At 42.4% G+C, this 23,166-nt stretch overlaps 1 protein-coding gene across 1 annotated transcript in view; it reads left to right on the top strand.

The window, feature by feature from the left end:
• NPAS2 (neuronal PAS domain protein 2) overlaps positions 1-23,166 on the top strand; it is a gene marked incomplete at both ends in the record, with an annotated part of 96,559 nt that overhangs the window by 66,818 nt on the left and 6,575 nt on the right. The window contains 9 exons of the mRNA XM_079536694.1: positions 8,224-8,342; positions 10,010-10,092; positions 10,650-10,756; positions 11,919-12,066; positions 12,644-12,725; positions 13,115-13,256; positions 13,907-14,013; positions 14,188-14,280; positions 17,838-17,984. Of these exons, the coding sequence (XP_079392820.1) occupies positions 8,224-8,342; positions 10,010-10,092; positions 10,650-10,756; positions 11,919-12,066; positions 12,644-12,725; positions 13,115-13,256; positions 13,907-14,013; positions 14,188-14,280; positions 17,838-17,984 (1,028 nt within the window). The remainder of the gene's footprint in view (positions 1-8,223; positions 8,343-10,009; positions 10,093-10,649; positions 10,757-11,918; positions 12,067-12,643; positions 12,726-13,114; positions 13,257-13,906; positions 14,014-14,187; positions 14,281-17,837; positions 17,985-23,166) is intronic.

Genomic DNA, 23,166 nt, shown 5'->3' with positions numbered 1-23,166 from the left:
ATATTTTTTTTATATCGCTTTCCCCTCTCCTGCCTGCTCGAGTTCGCTGTAGTTACTTGTCTGATTGAACTCTGGAGTGGCATTTCAAAAGTTGCTGGTATTGCTCCAAATAGGTCATCCTCAGCAAAAATTCCCCACTGTGCTTTCCAGAAACCGCACACCACACTGTGAAGAAATGTCCCTGTCCCCGTTTAACTTTCTGGTCTTGAGCCACATGACTAGAATAGAAACCTACGTGCAGCATGAAGGCATGTATTTCTTACTTGGTGCCATACGGTTTGGGGCTGTATTTGTATAAAAATGCAATCGCCTGTATGCTTTCTAGTTTGAATGGAGAGAAATGCGGCCGCGTGGCAGACGCACACACCAAGCTGTTCTGTTTTCTAGAGCAGAAACCGGATTTCAGGTGCTGACTCATAAGGATACATTTCTACCGGGGGAATTTCTGATCCATTTTCTCAAGGATTCTCAGCCTTTTATTTTCATGTGACTTTAACATTGTCCTCTTCCCAGTTAGAGATTTCACATCCCTGCATTTGGATCAGTGGCTATTTCTCAGAAGAAAGATGCAACTTGCATTTTTCTGCTGCTCCAGATATCTCCCCTAGCTTAATGCACACAGACTAAATGCGAGCATATTGATTTCAGAACATACAGAAGTATTTTGCAAGGACTCCAGCTTATAGCTCAGAAATAAGACACAAGCTTTCTGCTTCAATTTTCTGCTTTTTCTTCCATGTGCCACTTTTCTCTAAATTCTCCACTTCATGTCACCTCTTCCAGTTTCTCCCCAATCTGCTGCAGATGGACTCTGGTCAGGAGGGAGGGCCTGGCACTTGTCCTGATCTGTGAGATGATGCTCCCTCTTCCCATTGCAGAGGCTAGGCTATGATAAAAAAAAATGAGGTAGCGGAGGACAGAAATTGCAAATTAAGCTTAATTAGCTGGAGATGTTCCTTATGAATGTATTCAAGAATGCTTTTCCCTGTAGCTTTTCACAGCACTAGAAGTGTGAGCATGTTTTTACGCATGGGAGACGGATACAGGATGTTCTTCTCTAAATACAAGTTTTTGCTGCTCCCTTTAGCTGTCCAATGCCAAATTTTACCTTTGTTTTTCTGCAATTTGCTGAGCATTTCCTGAGCCTTCTCTGTCTGCATGGCCCTGCTGCCCCAGCACGGGGTCTTCCCAGAACACTAAGATGCCCATTCCCACTGGCCTAGTGTTGTGGTAGGGATGGTCCTAACAACAGTCCTAACCTCTTCTTCTCAACCTTTGTTGAGTGTTTTGAAGTATGGGTAGGTGCATTTTTGGCCTCTTTAACAGAAACGTCACTAGATTTATCCTACTTCTACATAACCTTTTACATGACCTACCTCTCAGACTTGTTTTACTCTTTTTCATTGCCAACATAACTGCAATACTTATAGGAAGAGGGTGATGTGTGTTGGGGTCTCACAGTTCAACCCTCCTCCCTTGTACCTTCTCTGTTAATCACATTGTGACTTATGGCTGAGAACATCATATAGGGATGGGTTTGAATGGATTAAATTGAAGGACTGAGACTTAGACAGTCTTAGGGGCTTAGCTGCTCTCCCTAACTTCTTTGGGAACTGTGGGGCTAATTCCCTCTTCAGCTTTGAAGGCCGTTTTACTATAACACTGAGATGCCAGTGAGATTTATTTTTTTTCTAAAGCAGAACAAATACCTGATTTATACCATGGCGACTTGTCACCAGGATTGCTGCTGGGGATCCAGACCTTACGTAGCCTACACAGAGCCTGTGTAGGAGTAGCTTTCCCCCCATCTCGGAAGAGAGATGGCGCAGGGCAGGGGGATGCACATGCAGCTCCCAGAAACTGCCGGTGAAGTTGCCATTGCTGCCGGCATGTGTTCAGTCTTTCAGAAGATCACTGTCCCTAGAGCTCTCTGTGCAGCTATAGCTGGAAGCGAGAGGAGCTGCTCCAGCCCAAGCCAGGTTTACATCAGCATTCACCTAAGCTAGTTCTAAGCTGACAACAGTGCACCCCCTCAAATTAGCTGTGTCCAGGCATGAGGGGTCGAGCAGCCAAGCAGCAGTGCAAGCTGTGCTGAGCAACTAACTGTATGAGTCACTGCCTGTGCTAAATCAAATACAAGAGATTTGATTTTCTATTTGGGAGGATTATATAATCATCATTAATTAAGCTTCAGTGAGAAGAGCTGGGCTGTAACCTGACAAGAAGACTGAGGAGTCCCTAGAGAACTGGTCTCTGGGCCACTCAGAACAGGAGGGTTGTGTTCCATCTCTTGTGTACCATCAGCTTTGGTGAGAAAGGCCTGGCTGCTCACAGAAGAAAATATTACAGGATATTTTTTGGTTGTTTGTTTGGTTTGTTGTTGTTGTTGTTTTGTTTTGTTTCAAAGAGGAATGCCTTCCAGTATTCTGAGTGCTTAAATCTCAGACTCACAGGCTGGCTGAGGCTGGCAGGGTCCCCCCCTGGGTCCCTCTAGCCCAACCCCTGCAACCCCAGCAGGGCTACCCGGAGCAGAGTGCCCAGGGCCACATCCCTCCCAGGATTATCTCCATTCACCTAACTGAGGCCTTTCCTGCAACCTGGAGAGCTGAATTTATCAGATATCTGAGGGAACTGAGTGCCACCACTGCCCCTGTTGACAGGCAGGATGTGGTATGGGGCAGACTCAGGTCAGCATTACCAACCAGTGCGTAGTGTAGTGGTTCCCTGCCAGTTTGATCTGAGGGCTGAGAGGGGAGGAAAGAAATAAAGACAATTCTCCAAAAAGTTGAAGGAAATATTTATCTTCCAGTATGAAATGTCAATTTAAGTGAGCATAAATTATTTTACAAAGCCGCTTAATAGCTCACTCCGATTATAAAAGATAAGGAGAGCCGGATTTGTCTCCCCTGTGAAAAATTGTTTGTTCGTTTATATACAGAAGATCTTTCACAATCATGTAACCTAATATTGACTTTGCTATTGTATTCCTGAGGTGACATACTTGCCTAAACACTTCTGAAAGGGACAAAACCTGAGATCTGCCTTCCAAATAGCTTACCAAAAGCAAAAAGAACCACCAGCATCTTTAAAGGGGCAGATGTGGCCTTGTAGCCAAAAGGCCTGAGGTTTTGCTCCTAAAGGAGCAGATAACTGTTTTGTGGAAAGAGCTCACGATCGAGTAGTAGAATTAAATATTATAGTGGGATTTAAAACCCTGCATCTTTGTTTCCAATTATCAGGAAACTCAGGAATTATCTTGTTACTGGGTGCTAATAATAGCAGATAGCTCCACTGTTAGCTGATGTGTCTCTTAGAGATAACAATAACCATCAAGGAAATGATTATGCCAGGGAGGAGAAAAAAAAACAACAAAACACTCCCAGAATGATTAACTTAGTCTGAATTCCATTTTGAAGGAAATAAACAGATTTATACAGAAGACACACTGATCTTGAGCCTCTACAAGCATATGCGGAAACATCTGATAACAAGAATAACTCAAAATGAATGTTTTGATGAGAACTGACAGCCACATATTATTATTTACTGTGAACAAAGTGGTAGAAGCTGCAGCTAGAAACATACATTGCTTACGACAGGCTCTCTGTGGACACATCAGCAAAAAAATTCATGTCCTAAACAGTCTGCATGGGGTTTGGATCCACATAGGATGGCAGCATGAAGAGCAGGAGGAGGAAAAAGGAGAGAGCAGATCCAAATGGACAGTGATGTATGGAGACCGTCACTGTTGTTCACTCAAAGCTATTGAGTGCAGCCTTGCTTGCCATTAGCACTTTAGAGTTCTTCATTACATATATTAATTGTTGAATGTTCTGTTTATCTGTGGTCTGAGTTCATTTATATGAAGCACTCTTGGTTTTGTGCTGGTCTGTTTGCTCATGTTTTTAGAAATTACCATTGAGTTTGTTTGGCAGTCACTAAAACTGGTTCTTTAAACATTAGCATTTACTTGCAAAATAGGAAAGAAGGATTTCTTCTTTAAAATGACATAAATGAGAAGCTTGCTTTTACAGAAAGAATATGTTTTAAACATCCCAAGTTAAAATAAGATGACCGAGCAACCCGCGGCTGTACTATTATTAACAGAATAATGTGTCATCTGTTTTTTTTTAAAGCATGCTTTCATTCATTTTGTGTGGCATGATTTGAATCCCTGAGGGCGAAAATCTTTTTAATCTGTAGCAGCTAAGGGCTTTATATATTACTTATTTTTAACATCTTGTCCTTAATGTTCCTGGTCCTTTTATTTTTAAATTCTGTGTACAAGCAAATCAGTTTATTTCTATCTTCTTACATGATATTTGCAGGTCATTTAATACCTCCACTGCAAACAAATTGTCATAGCTCTAGCGGCAGATCTGATAGGTAACCACAAAAATTATTAGAACTCATGTCAAGGAGCACAGTCAGCTAACCAATAAACATTTCCCTATTCAGGATATGTTGTCTAAATCATTTAATTGTGAAACACACGTGCCCTCTGTTACCCGGCCCCACCTGGTTATAGCCTGTTCCAAATTTTCATCAGACACTTTCTGAGAAAAGCACTCCAAGACTTCTAAGGGTAAATATCATCACAGCCTTAGACTTCATCCTATGTAAACTGTTTTTCTGTTGTGCTCTCAAAGAGCTCACTATTGAACTCCTAAAGGCACTGTGTGTTTTTCTTTCCAACGGACCCTGCAAATTATAAAGTATGATTTTTAAAATGTCTGTTTAAAAGATTACACCAGGATATCTTTTTAAAATGTGTGCACAGATCTCTTTTTAAAATTACACTTCAGATCTCAACAGGTACCCAAGGCCAGGTTGGATGGGGCCCTGTGCAGCCTGACCTGGTGGATGGCAGTCCTGCCCACGGCAGAGGGTTGAAACAGAAACTTTAAGGACTTTTCCAACCCCAACCATTCTATGATTCTGTGAAACAGAACAAGTTGGAATTTGCTGACCAACTGCAAGAGAAGAGGCAAATTGGCTGTGCAGATAGAGCTGTGGAAATAACAGATAACAACAAAATAAGTCAGGCAGAAACTAATCCAGAAACAAGTGGCATGTATTTGTTACTTTTAGTCATGGTAGTTGGTACTTTCAGATTGAGATTCACATTTCAAGTTGGTGGTTATGTGCCTGCATCATGGAGACTTTTCATGCTTTGGACTTTGTCAGAGACAATTCTGTATGGAGACAGCACAGATCAGTTTGTAGGCTGGTTGACATCCAGCCAGACCATCTCTACCTCATCTCCTCGAGCTCCTTCCCTCACTGCCTCCAAGTTTGACATTCTCAGTGATGAAATCACAAAAATGCTGTACAGCTATATTATATGACAATTATTACCCTTTTAGGATTGCATTTACTTCTTGGAAATATAATTCTACTTTGTAAATGCCACATTCAGGGATGTATTCTGCTCTCTCCTGGGAATAGAATGTCTGATTCGTGTCCATTTACATCAAACAACTTACATCAAAAGGGCCATCTGCTGTCTTTGGTGCAACTCAGTCATCTTCCAGCAGTTCTCCTGGAAATGGAGTCATTTGCAAGCCCATGGCTTCAATAACTAGGTTAACTTTTTATACCTGAACTTTGGAGACTGATTGTGCTTATCTTATTTTTATTTCTTATATTTCGTGTTCCACTGAACACAGCATAGCCAGCTAGCCAAGAGAGGTGATTCTCCCACTGTGTTTAGCATCACTGTGGCTTCACCTTGAATATAGTGTGCAGTTCTGGGCTCTACAACATAGAAAGAATGGTAACGTCTTTGAAAGTGTCCAGAGGAGAGCTCCAAAGCTGGTAGCAGGGCTGAAAGCATGTTCTGCGAGGAGAGGCTGAGGGCAATGGGCTGTCCAGTTTTGGAGAGAAGGAAGCTGAGAGTTGACCCCACTGCTCCCTGCAGTGCCCTGAGGAGGAGAAGCAGAGGGAAGTGTCAGGCTCTGCTCCTGAGAACCGACGGGAATGGCACAAAGCTGGGCATTAGGAAATATCTTTTTCATTCTGTGGGTGCTCAAACACTACAACAGGCTTCCTAGATAGGTTGTTGGTGTCCTCTGCCTGCCAGTGTTCAAGAAGTATTTGGATAATGCCCTCAATAACTTCTGGTGAAGTTGTTAGGTTGGACTCAATGGTCTTTGAAGGTCCCTTCCAACTGAGCTATTCTGTTCTATTCTATTCTATTCTATTCTATTCTATTCTATTCTATTCTATTCTATTCTATTCTATTCTATTCTATTCTATTCTATTCTATTCTATTCTATTCTATTCTATTCTATTCTATTCTTCTTAGATCCCAGGCTATTTGCTATTGAACTTGGCCATTGTAGAGAGAAATTGGCCCATTGACTTCAGTTTGAAAGACATACTAGGTAGTAAGCTTGGAAGTAACTTCTTTACAATGTCCTTAATGTGAGTTTGTAGCCATATCATTAATTTTTAAACATTAATTTTCAAACAGGACTGACTCCAGAAATCAACAGACTTGCATGAAAGAATCTCATCAGAGCAGAACCAATAGCTCTTTACTAAGGCTTCTCCTGTTTCCAACAGCTCTTAACTCTTCCTTCTTTTTTCCACCTCTTGTGCTAATAATCCTGTAGAAGCCCTCTTATATGCACATAACCCCAGGAGCAGAACTGGAATTCATATTCCTAGAAAGTTCCCAGAGCGAGTGTGCTTTGCTGGTGAAAGGAGGAGAATTTTGCCCATGTTTTTTATCTTAATATCCAGTCAGCCGTGCCCTCAAGACTCTTCTGTAAGAGAGCTGCAGTCTCTGTGGATGTTCACATCTGTGCTGCCTTCTCAGATGAGGAATCTTTCTTCTCCCTTTTGGCACAATACATTGTGCATACAGTGGTCTAAGTCAGTTAATCACAGGTGTGAATTCTCCCCAGAGTACTTACTTTACTGTCTTATACCCTGTTATCCTTGTTATCAGCTGCGTATTGTTATGCTAAGGTTTTCAATAGGTTTCTGGGTTCCAGAAGCACATCTGATGAATAAGCTGAGACTTCTTCAGTCTCTACAATTTACGGCAGTGAACTAAAGCCCAGTGCAGAAACATCCCAGAGTAAAATTTGCTATTGAATTCCTCCCCAGACAGATATAACACCCTTCATTTTCACAGGAGCCAATGTGCTTATCCCTATGCAGAATAAATTGTAGAAAACTATTTCATAAAGTTGGATATAGAAAAAAAAGAGAGCGGGTAAAGTTGGATAACGGAAAGGGAGCTCCATATTAGCATTAATCACCATTAACATTAGATTAACTCCTTCTGGTGACCTCTGGCTGCTGGATGGGACCATCTGACTCCAAGGGGGACAGTGCAAGTTCAGTTCCCACTGCAGCTTAACACACAGTTTATTACAGTCCCATGGGAGTGGGATTACCGTCGCTAAACAGCTCAAACTTGGATGACGAATTTGCGTTATGTCATTTTAACACGGGATTGTGGGCAAGTGTAAGGCAACACATTCTTTTGGCAATACATCTCTATGGCAGGATGTACTAACAGGCCTGCAAAGCAACACAAAAACCATACAGTCATGAGAGACAGATAAAAACACGCATACTCTATCTGCATCACACTATTTTTCTTTCTGCCCAGTGTTTAGGAGACACATACAGATCCTTGAGAAATGCCCAGTTCTGGCAGATAGTGCCATATACGGAGTACTCGTGTACTTCTTCAACACAAGCAGAAATAGAACAGGAACAAAAACTTCATTCTTCATCAGCTGAGGATCCCAGGCAGGCTCTGTTAGCTTGTTGAAGCCTTGCTGGCATTGGTCCTCCATGTTTGTTCACTGACAGCGTGAAGCATTGCCTTCACCACCTCTCTTGCCAAATGGGACTAGTGCACGCTAGGCTTGCTGCAGCATGTATTTGCATTGTGAGTGGTGAAAAAGAGCAATTGGATGTATGGGGTTTCTTTTCATAAGCTGGTTTATGCTCTGTGATAAGGTTTGGCCTTATTTTTATCAGGATTAACCTCTAAGATCCATACTTGAAGTTAAGCCCTGATGCCTTTCTGCCTAACATGACTGACTTGCAAATATATATATAGGCATATCAGCTTTAAAAAGCTTTTAGAGCACTTCTGTGAATAAAATTAATACTAGTATGCTTCAAGTGTGCAAAATATGTTGGGAGAGCAGATCTGGTACGAAGCATGACGCTGGGTCCCACTTTTTGTCCTGCCAGTGCCTAATTCCACCTGCAATGGCTTTGATGAGGCTGTTCCCAGGGCTTACAGAGCATCACCAGGAAAGCAGATCTGCTTTGTCGCTACTGTTCGTTTGGCTACGCCTCAGTTTTTAAAGGTAAGGGCATATCTTCGATCCCATACTCTCCTGGAGTTATCAAAATGGTAGTGTGAGAAATTCTCAGTTTTGCTAATTGAATGGATTACGGCTATCACATTTCATGCACAGAAATCCAGTGAAGAGGATTATCAGGGTGAGTAAGGATCTGCAGAAGCGGTGTCTCTTCTGCCCCTCTTGCACTGTGAGCCCTGGTTGTGTGAGGAACAGTAACGTCACCTCACAGATATGCTGTTTGAGTTCTGTTCCTCCGATGGGACAGAGCACAGATGGTTCTCATTTCGTGTCCCTTGGTGTCTTCAGGTCACTGCTTCCAGTTTACCTCCTCCCAGATCTACATAGTAAAATGGTTGTTTCTGGAAAGAAAAGACATCACAACCTGATGCCTGACACCATGGTTCCCTAATTAACAAATGTGAGCTGCTGCATCGGGTGTCCTGTCCTCAGGGGTTAAGAGGTTAAAAAGCTCATCTGAGACATGGTCTGGATGAAATCACTGCCCCCTGGCATGGCTCTGTCACTGCACAGAGACTCAAGGGTTCTCCTGACTGATTCACGGCCCTGACAGCACGTAGGGTCCCTGCTGGGTGCAGGAGGACACCTCCCATTAATCTAACCACAGTTGTCGTGCTAGGAGCAGATGACAGAGTCATGGTTCTCTGAGAACACTGAAAGCAGTTCCCTCAGTGTTGGGTAACCATAATGTTAAAGTGCACACAGAATCAAAATGGGCTGCACATGAGGACAATTGACCCAGGGATTGTGAGACATCAGCTGCCAAAGCACCCAGGAAATTCTAAACGCTGATCTCCCCAGGTCACCTGGATGAGTCACATAACCCCCGATCCTGGCTCTCTCCTCTCAGATGGAGGCAACACTGTTTATCTGACTGGCTGAGCACAGCAGAATCAGCACATTGGTTTCACGTAACAGTGTTCTCATGTTGCACCTGAGCAACTCCTGAACTGTAGAGTGTATTCTTGGCATCAGCATGGATCTGGGCGTAAGGTGGAGAGAGGAAGAGAGGAATTGAAGCTATGCATGAAAGCCTTTGGCCATTGTGTGGCCAACAACTTTAATCACTTACTTGGGCATTAATAAGTATAAAAGGAATGCTTGATGACAGCTTCTCCTCTCAAAGAGGGTTGGTGGCCCAAAATACTTCTGTCCCTGTGGGCAACAGCAGAGAGAGGAGTAGTGGAGGAGATGATGGGAAGGTGTTGCTGAGCCCACGGTCCAGTGGGACACAGTACCAAGAAGCAGGGGGACATCAGGGGACAACAGACAGGATGTCCTGAATAGCACCAATGGAGACTCTCCCGTGGGAGAAACTTTCACTCCTGATGTCATCCCATGCCTTTGTGCTTGAAGCCAGGCCTTGTTTCCCACTCAGAAATGAGGGACAAATGCCCACCAAAGCCAACATCCACCTTGGATGGATGGGGGGAGTGGTGAAGATATCAGATGGGGTGAGAGGAATTGGGGGCAGATATGACCCCAGTGAGGAGAAAGGGCTCAGTGACACAGAAACAAGTGTGATAGATTGCTCTTTGGAACTAGCAGGGAGTGTATGAATCTTTTCTGTGCTAATTAGTTATAGCTTACAAATCTAGATGTAGAGGTGTGAAGCTGCAGGTCTCAATAAGTTGTTTTTCTTCACCATATAGGAGATGTGCATTGTGGAAGAGCCTTTAGAGGAATTCACGTCAAGACACAGTCTGGAATGGAAATTTTTGTTCCTGGATCACAGGTAGGTGACAAGAAGAGCGATCCTATGTTTTGTGTTTGTTTACTGCTATTTTCCTAAGCACAGTTCTCTCAAAAGGTGTTATGTTTCACATCTAAATCACGTGAATGGGAGAGTTACCGCTAAGACAAAAGCTAACGTTTACTATTCTACCCTGCATTTATTTTTATCTACCTTCTAAAACAAACCACTCTGTTTCTCATGTTGCATTTGTGATTAGCTTGTTCTTGTTTGTTTTACAAATATCAGTGGACCAAAGCATGTCCCGCAGCAAAAATATACAATTGTTATATAAACGTGGAAATAATTCCCTCAAAATTCAGCCCGTGTTTGCATGCGCAGTTCCCACTGACTTATGACTCCCATACCACGGGTCCTCACATGAAGGCCCCTTAGAAACCAAGCTAATTTCCACAAGCACTTTTTCCCTGAGAAGAAGGGGCTGTCACAGGCCTTTGAACGTGCCCACTCTTTGGGCTTTTGGCACATCCCCATCAACATGCAGAACTACTGTTTGTTTTGTGGTTGTATGGGTTCACTTCTGTTGTGCCCAAATGCAGAGCACCGCCGATCATAGGATACTTGCCTTTTGAAGTGCTGGGTACTTCTGGCTACGACTATTACCATATAGATGACCTAGAGCTTCTTGCAAGGTGCCACGAACACTGTAAGTATCACATAGCCCAAGTTTCTGCGAATTAATCAGGATACCTTTTTCAGTGACATATGGTTGCTGTTAAGGTAGATGTAAACTCAGACAGGGAAAGGTATACAGGCACACAGCCATGAGACCTTTGCTTCATTGCTGTAAGAGTTGTAGCAGATTGGGTGCATCATTGCTGATCAGCTGTGATTGAGGCCAATTCCTCTAGCTCTGAGAAGTGCACTTTCGCCTTCTCTATTCCAAGCAGCAGTTAGTGAGACTCACTGAATGGATAAAACATGCCAGATTTGACTCCTGCTTTATTAGTCAAAAATATACAGGAATAGTTCAGGCAATCTCTGAGGAGATTGTATTTTGTAAAATTCTTGCAGACTGTTTAGCACAATGCTGCTCACCATGTATTTGGTGCTACCTGTGATTATTTGAATATAATCTACTAAGATTTAAGTGGAAAGCTCTTTTGTGAAGTGAAGAAAAGGAGGCAATCCTTTTCAAATATTTGGTTTTAGATCTGAGTGGAACATCTCAGTCTTACTGCCTCTGGGTGGCCTGAAAATATCCAGCCAAAATTAGTTTTTATAAGTTGACATTAAAATATAGAAAGGTTAAATACATGCATGTTTGGGATCCCCTTGAAACCCTTAGAACAAAAGCAGAGATTAATTTTGTCCTTGAATCTTTGAAGCCTATAATGCAACACAGTTTACTACCCTTCAAATTCTTATCTATCTGTGAATTTTCTTTCAGTTTCAAATGATTTCTGTGTTTGCACAATGTTATCTCCTGTACTCACTTCATTCTGTACGGTCACTAACATCCATCTGTACAGAAAACTCATCTCCACAAGCATTTTTATCCAGTATTTTACTGCTACAGGTCTTCAGATGATCACTGCTAGAAACTAATCCCGGGTGCCTTATTAGGGAGTATGTGATCAGCACATAAGCCAGCAAGAGTTATGTTTAAGTTGTAGCAGACATTAATGTGTTAGTGTTAAAGCTAATTTTCCTGTTAAAGCATGTGCTGTTCAAATTGCCAGAAGAAGGAACCCAAAAGATGCTTAGGAGTCAGTGGGGCTGTGGACACCTTTGTCCCACTTCTCAGTTTTCATGACCTTTTCACACTGGTGACTACGCTACTAGCTGTGTCTGCTTTCTTCTGACAGTGATGCAGTTTGGCAAGGGGAAGTCGTGCTGCTATCGGTTTCTGACCAAAGGACAGCAGTGGATCTGGCTCCAGACCCATTACTATATCACATACCACCAGTGGAACTCCAAGCCAGAGTTCATTGTGTGCACACATATGGTGGTAAGGTATGGAAACTCCCATCAAGAGTGGGACATAAAGGAGAGTAAGATATGGGCATCCTCACAACTGCAAACCTTTGTGCTTAGAAACAAGAACTGTCTTCTATACAACAAAAATGAAGCCTCAGCTCTCTGAATGAAACATGTTCATTGCAGAAAAACATTGGGACTAAGTGTTACTGTATGCTATGCTTCATTTGTTGTTCACGAGCTTAGGAGTAGAGTAACTCCTACATTTTTTCCATTTTCTGCAAAAACAGGGAACAGATAGATCCCTCAACCATTCCATTCCTTAAATCCTTATGTGTTGCTTTTTAAGAAATGTGTGGAAGCTTTTCAGTGAAATTACGGAGTAGCCTTAGGATGTGAACTTGACCTCACCTGTTTAATCCAGTTCTTGACTTCAAGAAGATAGGTAGAGAAAGAAATGAAAATTAAAACGTAGTCTTTCAAATGCTATGGAGTTTCATCTGATGCAAGTGAGTTTTTAAACTACCTGTAAAATTTTACAGTAATTCGTTTCTCTATTTGCTTGAAGCACATTTTATGACCACCACTTTGATCCACGGTATTTTACGTTCAGTTATGCAGATGTGCGGGTGGAGAGGAGACAGGAGATGGGCTTGGAAGAAGTGTCCTCAGAGGTTGTGTCCTCAGCGCTAAAGGTACCGTGAGAAAAGTTTTTTTCATGAATACATGTAGGAATCACAACTTTTTCCTATGCTAACATCACTGAAGTCTTCAGCGCTGTCTTTCTGGGTAGGTTCCCTAACAAGTTCAGTATTCATTGCTCACTTGAATAATTTTAAATTACATTGGATACGTTCATTGAAGCTCGCCTCAGCAACAGCTCATTGGACAATACATTAAGTAGGTGCTGCTTGGAAGGGACATTGACACTGGTGCCCTGGTCTTCTGTTAGCCTCCCTGGGATTAGTTCTGCTCAAGTTATAAAGGCCAGAATAAGAATTGAGTCTGCAAGTATTGGTAGATGCATTTTGAAATGTTTTTCCCCTGACAGATGCAATAGCTATTCACATTTTGTTTGTTTTAGGACAGTGGCTCCAGCTTGGATCCTGAACAGCACTTTAATGCGCTTGATATTGGTGCCTCAATCCTCAGTGCTAGCCGGACACCCTCGGTGTCATCCAGGAGCTCACCAAAATCTTCCCACACACCCAAGTCTGACCCAGCAAGTGAGTGGCTTTCCTGGGTTGTTGCATTATTTTACATTTAACCAAGTTATAGAATAGTTATTGTTGAGGTATTGATAATACATGTGTTTCACTGACAGTGAAGTGCAATGGTAATGTACAAGAAAGAAGGTCTAATGCAACCATCCATACACTGGAAAATGAATATCAGGACTAGCCATGAGACTTGCTGTTTAGATCTGATTATGAAAGTAAGGACTAAGGTCTTCAGATTTGAGGATGCCTGTATGAGCAATGCAAGGCCTCTCCTGACTTACCTGAGTAATAGCAGCCGGAGGCAAGAACTCTTCTGGCCAAGATTCAGGATGCTCCAGCCATGACTTGGGTACACCTTATGTGCTCTTTCTGCTTCTTGGCCTGGAAGAAAAGACAGTGAGCTAAATCTAGTTATTCAGTCCATACAAAGGGAGCTTTTGGGTCCTTTTCTTCTGCTCATTGGAGCATAGAGCCATAAGCTGTCTCTGACTTTTGTCTTTGCCCAGACTCTCCTTATCAGTTTAATTCTACTGCCATTGAAGCCAACAAGAACAGCCTCAGCTCCAGCTGGAATTCAGCCAGGTCTCATAATCTTGACTTCCAGTGGCGATGATTTGCAGTCTGTGAGAACTCACCAAAAATCACTTTTCTTGCAGCTACACCAACAAAGCTGACTGCAGAGACAAGCACTCCCTTGCAGAGAACATCCAGCACGCAGCAGGACTTAGCTACACACAGGCTCAGCCAGCCTACCGCTCTGCAGGTAACTTCCAGAGAGCCATAGGGACAGGCAGAAGGCAGAAGGCACGTGTCATCAGCTTAGCAAATCCAAACAAATTGCACAAATGCCAGGGCATTAGAAGAAACATGGAATTCAAAGGAGCCAAACTTATAAATAAAGTTTTGCTTTGTTTGTTTTGCTTTGTTTTTAACCTAGGCTTCCTTGCCTTCTCAACCTTCATGTGAGCTTCTCCCACAACAGTTGCTGCCTCAAGCAACTTTGCAAAGTCAGCCTGCACCACTGGCACAGGTTAGTTGGGGGGTGGGAAGTGGAATAGGTCACTTAACTCTCTTCTGCTGCTTTCTCCCTTCATCTAATAAATAAATTCATTACAGGAGTCCAGGCCCTTGAGGGTTTTTAGACAATCTCTTTAGTAGCTAAAATCAAAGTTCCACCAGCTCTCGAACTCTTAAAATGCTGTGGGAAAGTAATCTGAACTGTACACTTGTGTGTTTAAATATTTTTCTGCAAACATTCTCAGCACAAGTCCAAGTGCATATAGGTTCACACATCTACTTTGCAGGATAATAGAAAGCAGAGATGGGAAATCAGTTTTCAACTTTGCTTCTATGTAATCACATCCCTTCAGAATCAAGGTCACAGTGAGAATTAAAAAAACTAAAGCTAACAAAAGCCCTCCTAAAACACCTGTTTGGCTGCATGGAGGCAGAACCAGCCAGCAGTAAGGGACACACTAAGAGCACAGCAGCACCCATTTTGTGAATGTGCTAGCAACAGCAGGACATGCTCCAGACTAACAAATTCCTCCACTTAAATCTTTAAGCCTGTATCTCACATGTGGGTGATGGTTCAGAAAGCCATCTCAGTGTCTCATTTTGTTGGGTTGATGGTTGATGATTGAACTAGATGATCTTAGTGACCTTTCCCAACCTTAATGATTCTATGATTCCATGATTTGCAGTAGATTTGGAAGGAGCAAATTGGAGCACCACGTTCCCATCTCATTGTTTGTGCCCTGCAGTTGTGCTGCTATGAGTGTCCCATCACCCTCTGATTTCAGAAATGACAGAGTCCTGGACCTAAGCTGCTGCTGCTGTTTGTATGCTGTCTTCTCTTGCAAGATCGCAGTGCTTCTTCCAGTAACATAAAAAACATAAGAAGTTCTGAGGATCCCTGCTTTAAAATAACAAATTCTCATTTATCTTTTGTGTTTAATATTCTTTTCACAATTCCACACCAGCATGCAGTGAAGGAACAGCATATCAATTATCTGCTCTGAGCAGTCATTTTCTTCTACAGATATCCCTCTCCTTTACTCATTAATGCACTTCCAAACATCAATTAGTTTATTTATTGTAACCCTGTGCATGTTCTGCATGACTTTTTTTCTGCTTTCTTTTCTTCCATCCCGCAGCCTTTGCTGGAGGGATGCTTTCTGGTTGTTAACCAAAGGCCCTGCCGCCTCCCTGTCCCAGCACAACAATTTTTGGTGCTGCAGCTGCATCTTCACCACCAGAGCGTGGTGCTGTTCTGTTGCATGGCCACAGGTGCAGCCCTGACTGGCGATTTCTGAAATGGGGGAAGCAAACCTTGCCTACCGAATGAACCTTAAAGCACTAGGTGCTGCCTGAATGTAAATGGTTCACATTAAATGAAGTGCTCCCTATTAGAATATTTGTTTGTTTGTCTCCCTCATTGTAATAAATTCCCTACAACACAGCGGATGCTGATGACTGAATAATAATCAGCGCTAATAATTCCATTTGGGATTGCGCAGGTGTTGTTTGGTAGCAGTGAGAATGAACGAGTTGTTCCATGAACTTCAAAGGCAATGAAACCTGGCTTGCAGGGACTGTGCCCTATAGGGCTGTGCACTAGGGGGTCCTCCTTCTCACTGCCTGGCCAGAGCTCACGTGGCATCACAGCAGCATGGTGGCGTTGAGGCTCTCACGACTCTGCTGCATGTGTCCAGCATTAGGCTTAGAAGTAGGAAGGCAGAAGGAATTGAAAGGTTCGTTTCATTAGGAAACCAAGCAAAAAAATAAATAGTCTCTTTCCTTTACCCAGCTACCGTTTTAATGAAACTTGCAGGAACAGAATGTCTTTGAGGCACCTGTCCTGCTCAGCACACTGCAAATGGGGGAACACCTCAGCTTGCATGGTTCTGTAGGGATCTTTTTCTCCCTGGATTAAACTGTGATCGTCTGCAATTATAGATATCTCATAGGTTAAGTCTGTCATGTTTGGCTGTACCTGGGAAGCTGGTACAGTTACCTGTACCATGCACTTCTCTGAGGATCCCAAGAAGTTTGCAGTTACCTAAGTGAGATGAATGTCAACTTTATCTGATGCTAATGGCAAAGTTAAAGCAGTGCTGTGCTTTGTTGTGGAACATTTTGAGTTAAGCTATTTTAATGTATCATATAATTACAGATTTATTCCTTAATTAGTAGAGTAGCTGATGATCTTGAGATAAATACTTTGTGGTGCAGGTCAGTTGCTGTTAGTTTCTCACTGCACGAAAACAATAGAAGCTTTGTAGTCACAGGGATCAGTGCAAGAATTATCAATAAACTTTGGTCTTAGAGTAGAAAAAAGCAAGGAAGGAGTTTCTCATCCTTTTCCTTAGCAGCTCTCACCTGGTAGGCCAGCTAACTGCTGATGCTGTTAAGTGGGAAACAAAAAGACAATACTAAACAAATATGTTACATATAAAAGATGCTGAATAAAATAATGGACTAATGATTTAAAATCAACAGCAATATATTTTTGTGCACTTCATCCACCAGCAGAGCTACAAAAAAAAACAAAACAAGGGAACAACATGCCATCTTCAAGTTCAGCAAGTCATAGCAAAATGCCCTCTTTCTTTTTTTCCTTGCTCTTTTCCTGGATGCTCCCAGCACTGTGTCTTTTCAAAGACATTTTGGATTCTTTGATACCCTGATAACAGAAAAACACACTGATTTTTTTGAAGCCATAACATCGTGGGTTTTTCTCAAAGTGTGTTTTACTTTTGGAATATGAGCTTGTGCAAAGCAACAATTCCAAAGCCAATTAAAGTAATAATGAGTTTTGGTGGACAATGAGTCATATCTGTAAACACCAAATAAAATGGGGAATTTATGGCCATGTTTTCCCCTCTGTGCTTATGGAGCCATTCCACTTGGTGTGAAGCATTGCTGCTATGGAGGCTGCACTTTTTTCTTGACTTTCTTGACCCTCATTAGTGATCTCCATTCTACATTATTATTTAGAAAAGCCTTTCTCTCACTGAGCTGTGCTATTTGTTTTACCTTATGTACAAAAATAGCTTAATGAGTATTTCTTGCAGCTTGGCCTCTACACAGTGGCAGAAATCTAGAACATGTTTACTGTGGTGAGCTGTGGCACGATCTTATAATACGTGAGCAGCAGAATAAAGCATTGCACCACAGCTATTTCTGCATGGAAGAAGTTGGTAAAACACATTTGGAATATACAGCTATGCTGTGCTAAGGGCTCCAAACTACAAACCGATGATAAAAATGCACTCATTTGCCATCCATTTAAGATGCTCTTGATATTCTAAAGCAGCATACTCTCAAAAACAGGCATTCTGATAATTCCCTAACAGAACAGGGTCAGTTGTAAGCAGATCACTGTAAGTGAAGCAATTTAATATATGGGCATAAAATTGAAAATAGAAAAGATTTATCTCTGCCTAGATGGTAGTATATTACAAACACATACTTTAGTCCTTTGACTGTGCTTTGCAGTCAAAAAACCAATAACTTTTTTACAGAATGATGTTGCGTGATGGCCTGTTTTCTTTGTAAAGACTCATTTTTCTTCCTTTTTTCTAGTTCTCTGCCCAGTTTAGCATGTTCCAGACCATCAAGGACCAGCTAGAGCAGCGAACACGAATCCTGCAAGCCAACATCCGCTGGCAGCAGGAGGAGCTCCAGAAGATCCAGGAGCAGCTCTGCCTGGTCCAGGATTCCAGCGTACAGGTGCGTTGCTGCTGGGAGGACCAACTACCTTCCCGTGAAGCACTTGATAGGGCTGGTGACTTAAAATGAGCCCCAGGGCCTAAGTGCACTGGTGTCCAACCTTTTCACTTTCTTGGGTCGCATTATGTAAAGAGGAATTGTCCTGGGCCATGTACACTTAGGATGCTCCACAAGCAATGCCTCCTATTTATTTCCATGGTAAATATAACCCATACAAAGAGCACAATAACACTGTTTGATAGAGCAAGCTCTTGGCTACAAAACACTATTTTTCACCATAGTTACCACCACTAGTTATGCATTTTCACCAGCCAGGAAGAAGCACGCCTAAAAATGTGCATCAGAGGAGGTGACCCACTGTTCCACAGCTGTTCTGATGGCATCACTGCTGATACACACTACCCACCACATCACCATGGTGATATATTTGCTAAAACGGGGCTTATGAAAGTCCAGTAGAGAGACATGGTCAGATTTTTGAATTATCTGATTGCAACTCTATACATTCCACTTGAAAATTTTCAGTTAATGTATTTGTGCTCATTGAAAATGGAATTGCAAATATACCAAAACACTGATGATTTTTTTTGCAATCTTGAAACCTGCTCTCAAATTCCTTTATCACAATGGAAAGCACGGCTGCATACTTTTTGCTGTTCACAAGACTGTGTTAAGCTGATGCATCCAAATCCATAACATTATTTACCATAATTTGAGTTAGCACTGCACTGCACCCCATACCCTGGTATATGGTTAATAGCACACAGTTTGGTCCTTGCTGAGTGATGGTTGTGCACCCGAGCAGGAAGAGCCACTGCCTTTATAGTGAGGGGTAGGGTGGCTAGGGGATGAGCTGACAAAGCTGTGCCTAGCCACCTGCAGCCCGTGGGCCATGGGTTGGACATGCTGGGGCTATGGCATATGGACATGAGAAAGCCAACTCATCTGAATGAGGATGTTGCCCTCTGAAAGCCTCTTGAATAACCTACGTCAGGAAAGATTAAGAGCTCTCTGGAGGAAGAGAAGAAAGAAATATCTCAACCGTAGTGGTGGGGGAAAGAATTTGAGTCATTTACACTAATGTTTTAATACTTTATCGAGTGAGTCTTCTGAGTGAGCAGCTGTAATGGAAACATGTTCATGTTCATATTCAGCACTGATTGTATCTCTCCAGTTCATTAGTTTCCATCAATCCACTGCGTGTTTCATGGGGACATTAAGGGTGCTCAGTACCGTGTCTGTCCCTCCCTCAGTCACCAGCCCTCCTTCAGGCACTCCCCAAGTGCTCATCTCTTTCATATCACTCATTCCCTGTTTTTCTGGCCCTACCACAGCTGGGACACAGAGTACAGGAAATTAATTCCCTTCTCATATTAAAACCTCCACAACCTCTGCTGCTGTTCATTCCTTTACAGCTGGGAGGTGTCTAAATGCATTTGTCACTGGACCAGCCCAAGCCTTTAGGGTGAAACTGGCTGGGGCTGCTGTCCTTATGTCTTTGATATCTTCTGCACAGAGCTGGTACAATGTCTACTTTGTACTACCCCTGATCCCTACTGCACCAGCAAGTTCAGTTTGGTACATCTCAGGTTTCTTTTAATGACAAATGTAAGAAATCATCCACTTTTATGGAAGTTTCCTAAAAGCGGGTTGATTACTGCTCTGTTCCTTATTATGTAACTATAAATACCAGGTTAAATGACCCTTGCTATAAATGTTGCATTGGGGACCCACTGTGAGTATTGTATTAACAAGATTTTTAGAAGACAAGCTCTGCCACAGAAATTAAGGTCTCAAAGAACATTTTAAGCACAGGATGAAAACATGGGACCTGGTGAAGCCAATGGGAAATTTGCTTCTGACTCGCACAGAAATAGAATCTCACCTCTCATCAGCAGCTGTGAAATGCATTTTCATGCATTAAAACCATCTGGGATTGTATGTTTAGGCAATTAAGGGATTGGTGAAGCCAAATTTGAAACTTTGCCACCTAAGATACTGCAGTGTAGCAGTGTAGGGTCCTAGAAGCAGGGCTCCCTGTTTCTGGTTCCATATAAACATACAGGCAGACCAGGCTTAATTTCAGTGTATTTTTTCTATTGGTTATGGAATGACATTGACTAGCAGGAAGGAGAAGTCCCTCTGCAATTGTCCAGAATATTCAGAATCTTGGCATGTGTCTGAAAGCTATTATCGTTATTATGAATATCAAAAGACATGATATTTTCACTTCTTCTAATTGTGCAAAAAACATAACTCTCCCTCTGTGAAGTCTTCAATATTTATATACCCTGATCCTTTTTTTCCCCTTTTTTACATAATCCAGGCAAAAAATAGAAAACGAGAGCACCTTCTTACACGCAGGAAAGAGATTTTATATAGTTGGATGGGGAGGGTCCTCCTGCTCTGGGATCTGACTGCCTCTTGGTCCCCTCAGACCACTCTCACGAGGCAGCAAGCTATGAGCAGTCACACTTTTACTTCTCCTGCTTTCTCTAGATTGAAAAAAAAAAAAAAAAAAAGAAAGAAATTACCATGCCATTACAAGGATGGAGTGGGTCTGGGGATTAGTTCTGTCGTACTTGGCTAGGGGCAATTTAAAATAAAGCCTAACAATTTCACTTGTAGCACTTTTGTGACTCACAGGAGGTTGAGATTAAACTGTGGAATCGGAAATCTAACCATGTGCTCTGCCAAACAGATTTCATCACTGAGGGAGCTGCATGGCTGCAGACATCAACCTGTATCTATTAACAAGGTTACAAAGCATAGCAGCAAACTGAAGAGCCTTACTGTTGAGCAGATTTCTGGTCTTCTTAATATTCCACAGAGAGAATAGGGCTGTGCTGGTTGTGAGCACAGGGGAGTGCCGTGGGCTGGCCACAAAGGGAAAAGCATTCCCTGGTTTTCTCTCGTTAGCTCCTTTATTAGCATATTGTCCCGAAGTGTACAGGTAGCGCTGTGGAGAATTAAGCCCAATTTCCATTTCCTTCAGAGGTCTTCAAAAGTGTAGTGCAGCACTTCACCAAGAAGCACTTTCCCAACAGGACGGATGTCAAGCTCAGTTGTCTGCATTTGTAACTATTTCCAAGAGCCTGGTGCACTGAAAGATGAAACTAGCAGGAGGGCCGTAGGCCCTGAACAAAGTACTCAAAACCCCATTAAGTCCTTGGTACTGCTCTCCTGACCAACAAAAGCAGTAAGGGCAGCAGCAGCAGGAGTAACCTCAGAAGTCTGAAGGATGCCGTGTCTGTGCCAGATTTGAACAGTCTGACTAATGAATTGCGGATGGAAAGGAAGGCAGAAAGAAGAGCTGAGACTGAGCAGCTTGCAAGAAGTGAAAATGTGAGCATACATATCCACCCATAATTTGCAAGCCAATCTCTCTTCAAAGTCAGTGAATCTCAGATCCCCAGTGCTGAACCTCTCTCCTCTGCAGGTATTTTACTGAGAGAGCCCTGATTCCTCTAACGAAGAGCTGTCATCACCTGCTTATCCAAGCAGCAAAGAGTCAAAGAGCTGTCTCCCTCACATCTTGCCAGTGCAATTCACCCATTAGCTGCAGAGACCGACTATCGCAATGAGTGTCAGATGGCCCCTTCCCTCTCTTGCAGTTTTGCTGCGTATGTTAACAAGCTGGCCAATTAAAATATATTTGTAAGATGCTTCTTTGGTTTTGCAGTCCACAAAATCAGCCACAAGACATGTCATTATTGGCAGCGCAGTTATGGGGCTGCTGATTTATCTGTTTGGATTCGTTCCGACTGGAAAAGATTTCTTTCTTTATTATGGGGTTTCTGTTGCTATTTAAAGCTGCAGTGTTTCAGAGGAATCCAGGCAGGACTATCATGAGAGATACATTATGAAGAAACTATTTTGTACAAATGGAGTACATTTCTGCTTTCAGGCTCAACTTGCAGGTAGCAACTCCTTACTTCAGTATTCTCTCAATTAAGTTTTATTTTATGAGATGTCTTGGGTCTTCCAGTTCTGCAGGGATAAAGGTTAAATGATACCATTGCCTCCTGCCCTCGGCTTGTTTTTCCCGGACATTTATGTTCAGTCAGTAACAATGCTGCTTTGTCCATTTTAACGCAACGGAGAGCATCCCTCGGTATGAAGCACTGCTAGGCCTCTCAGGGTATGAACGCACAAACAAAAGAAATTGGTTTACTGCAATAAAGTTGGTTGTAAATTCATAGTGTGGCTGCCAACTGCGCACATTCCTGCCCAGTGGCACACTCTGGTAATTGCAAAGTAGGTTACTCTGCTTCCTGTCAAGGATAAGCTACTTAGCCTTTGCCTTGAAGTAAGGCAGGCACACAGGCAGTTCACTGCAGAGCAAGTCATCTGCTGCAAGTTTCACTGTGTCCAACTTTTGCACTGATGGATACTGAGTTCGCATTAGAAGGACTTAATATTTCACCAGTACTGCGCACCATATTCAGGAAGGACGCTTAAGACGTTGCTCCTTAAGGTCATACCTTGTGCCAGTCTTGTCAGGAACAACGGGCTCACAGTGCACATGACATGTTTGGAAACAGGCCACTTGCTCTGCCTCCTCTGAATTTTACATCAAACATTTTATATCAGCGGAGAGCGGTTTCATTGCTGGAGTTAATCAAGTTCATTTACCAAACGTGTCCAAAGCTGAGCTTCTATATAACGAATATAAACAAGAAAATGAATTTTCATAATTTCTGTCTTTGATTTATTCATAATAAGACCTATTTACTTGGCAGAAGTTGCAAGACCATCTGTCTTTCTAGTATGTAATGGCTCCAAACCCAGTGAGCAGTGTTTTTAAAAGAAAACACTTGGAGCTAATTTCAGACCTGCTGCAAGCAGCCACAACTCTGTGACTTGACCCATTTATTTCTGTCAAGCATCTCTGAGATTAGCCTGCAGGACCTGAAACACACCACACCATTGCTTTAAGTCCATTAACATTTTCATTAATTGCCCACTTCTCTCATTAAAGTAACTGATTAAAGTAAGATTTGTCTCTACCTTGCTTCTGCGTTAAATCTTGGCGCACAGAGATTCATTATATTTGAATAAAAGCTATGTTTTTAAAGCTAGATAAATAAGCACAAATATGGTAGATCAGCCGACGCTTATGCAGAGAAAATCAATGCATTTTGTCGGTTCTTTGAAGAAAGGTGTGGGTTTTTTTTCCAAA

The sequence above is a fragment of the Tetrao urogallus genome, assembly GCF_951394365.1.
Source record: "Tetrao urogallus genome assembly, chromosome: 1".
NCBI lineage: Eukaryota > Metazoa > Chordata > Aves > Galliformes > Phasianidae > Tetrao > Tetrao urogallus.
The sequence above is the reverse complement of the archived record's forward strand: the minus strand, read 5'-3'. Positions and strand labels throughout refer to the sequence as shown.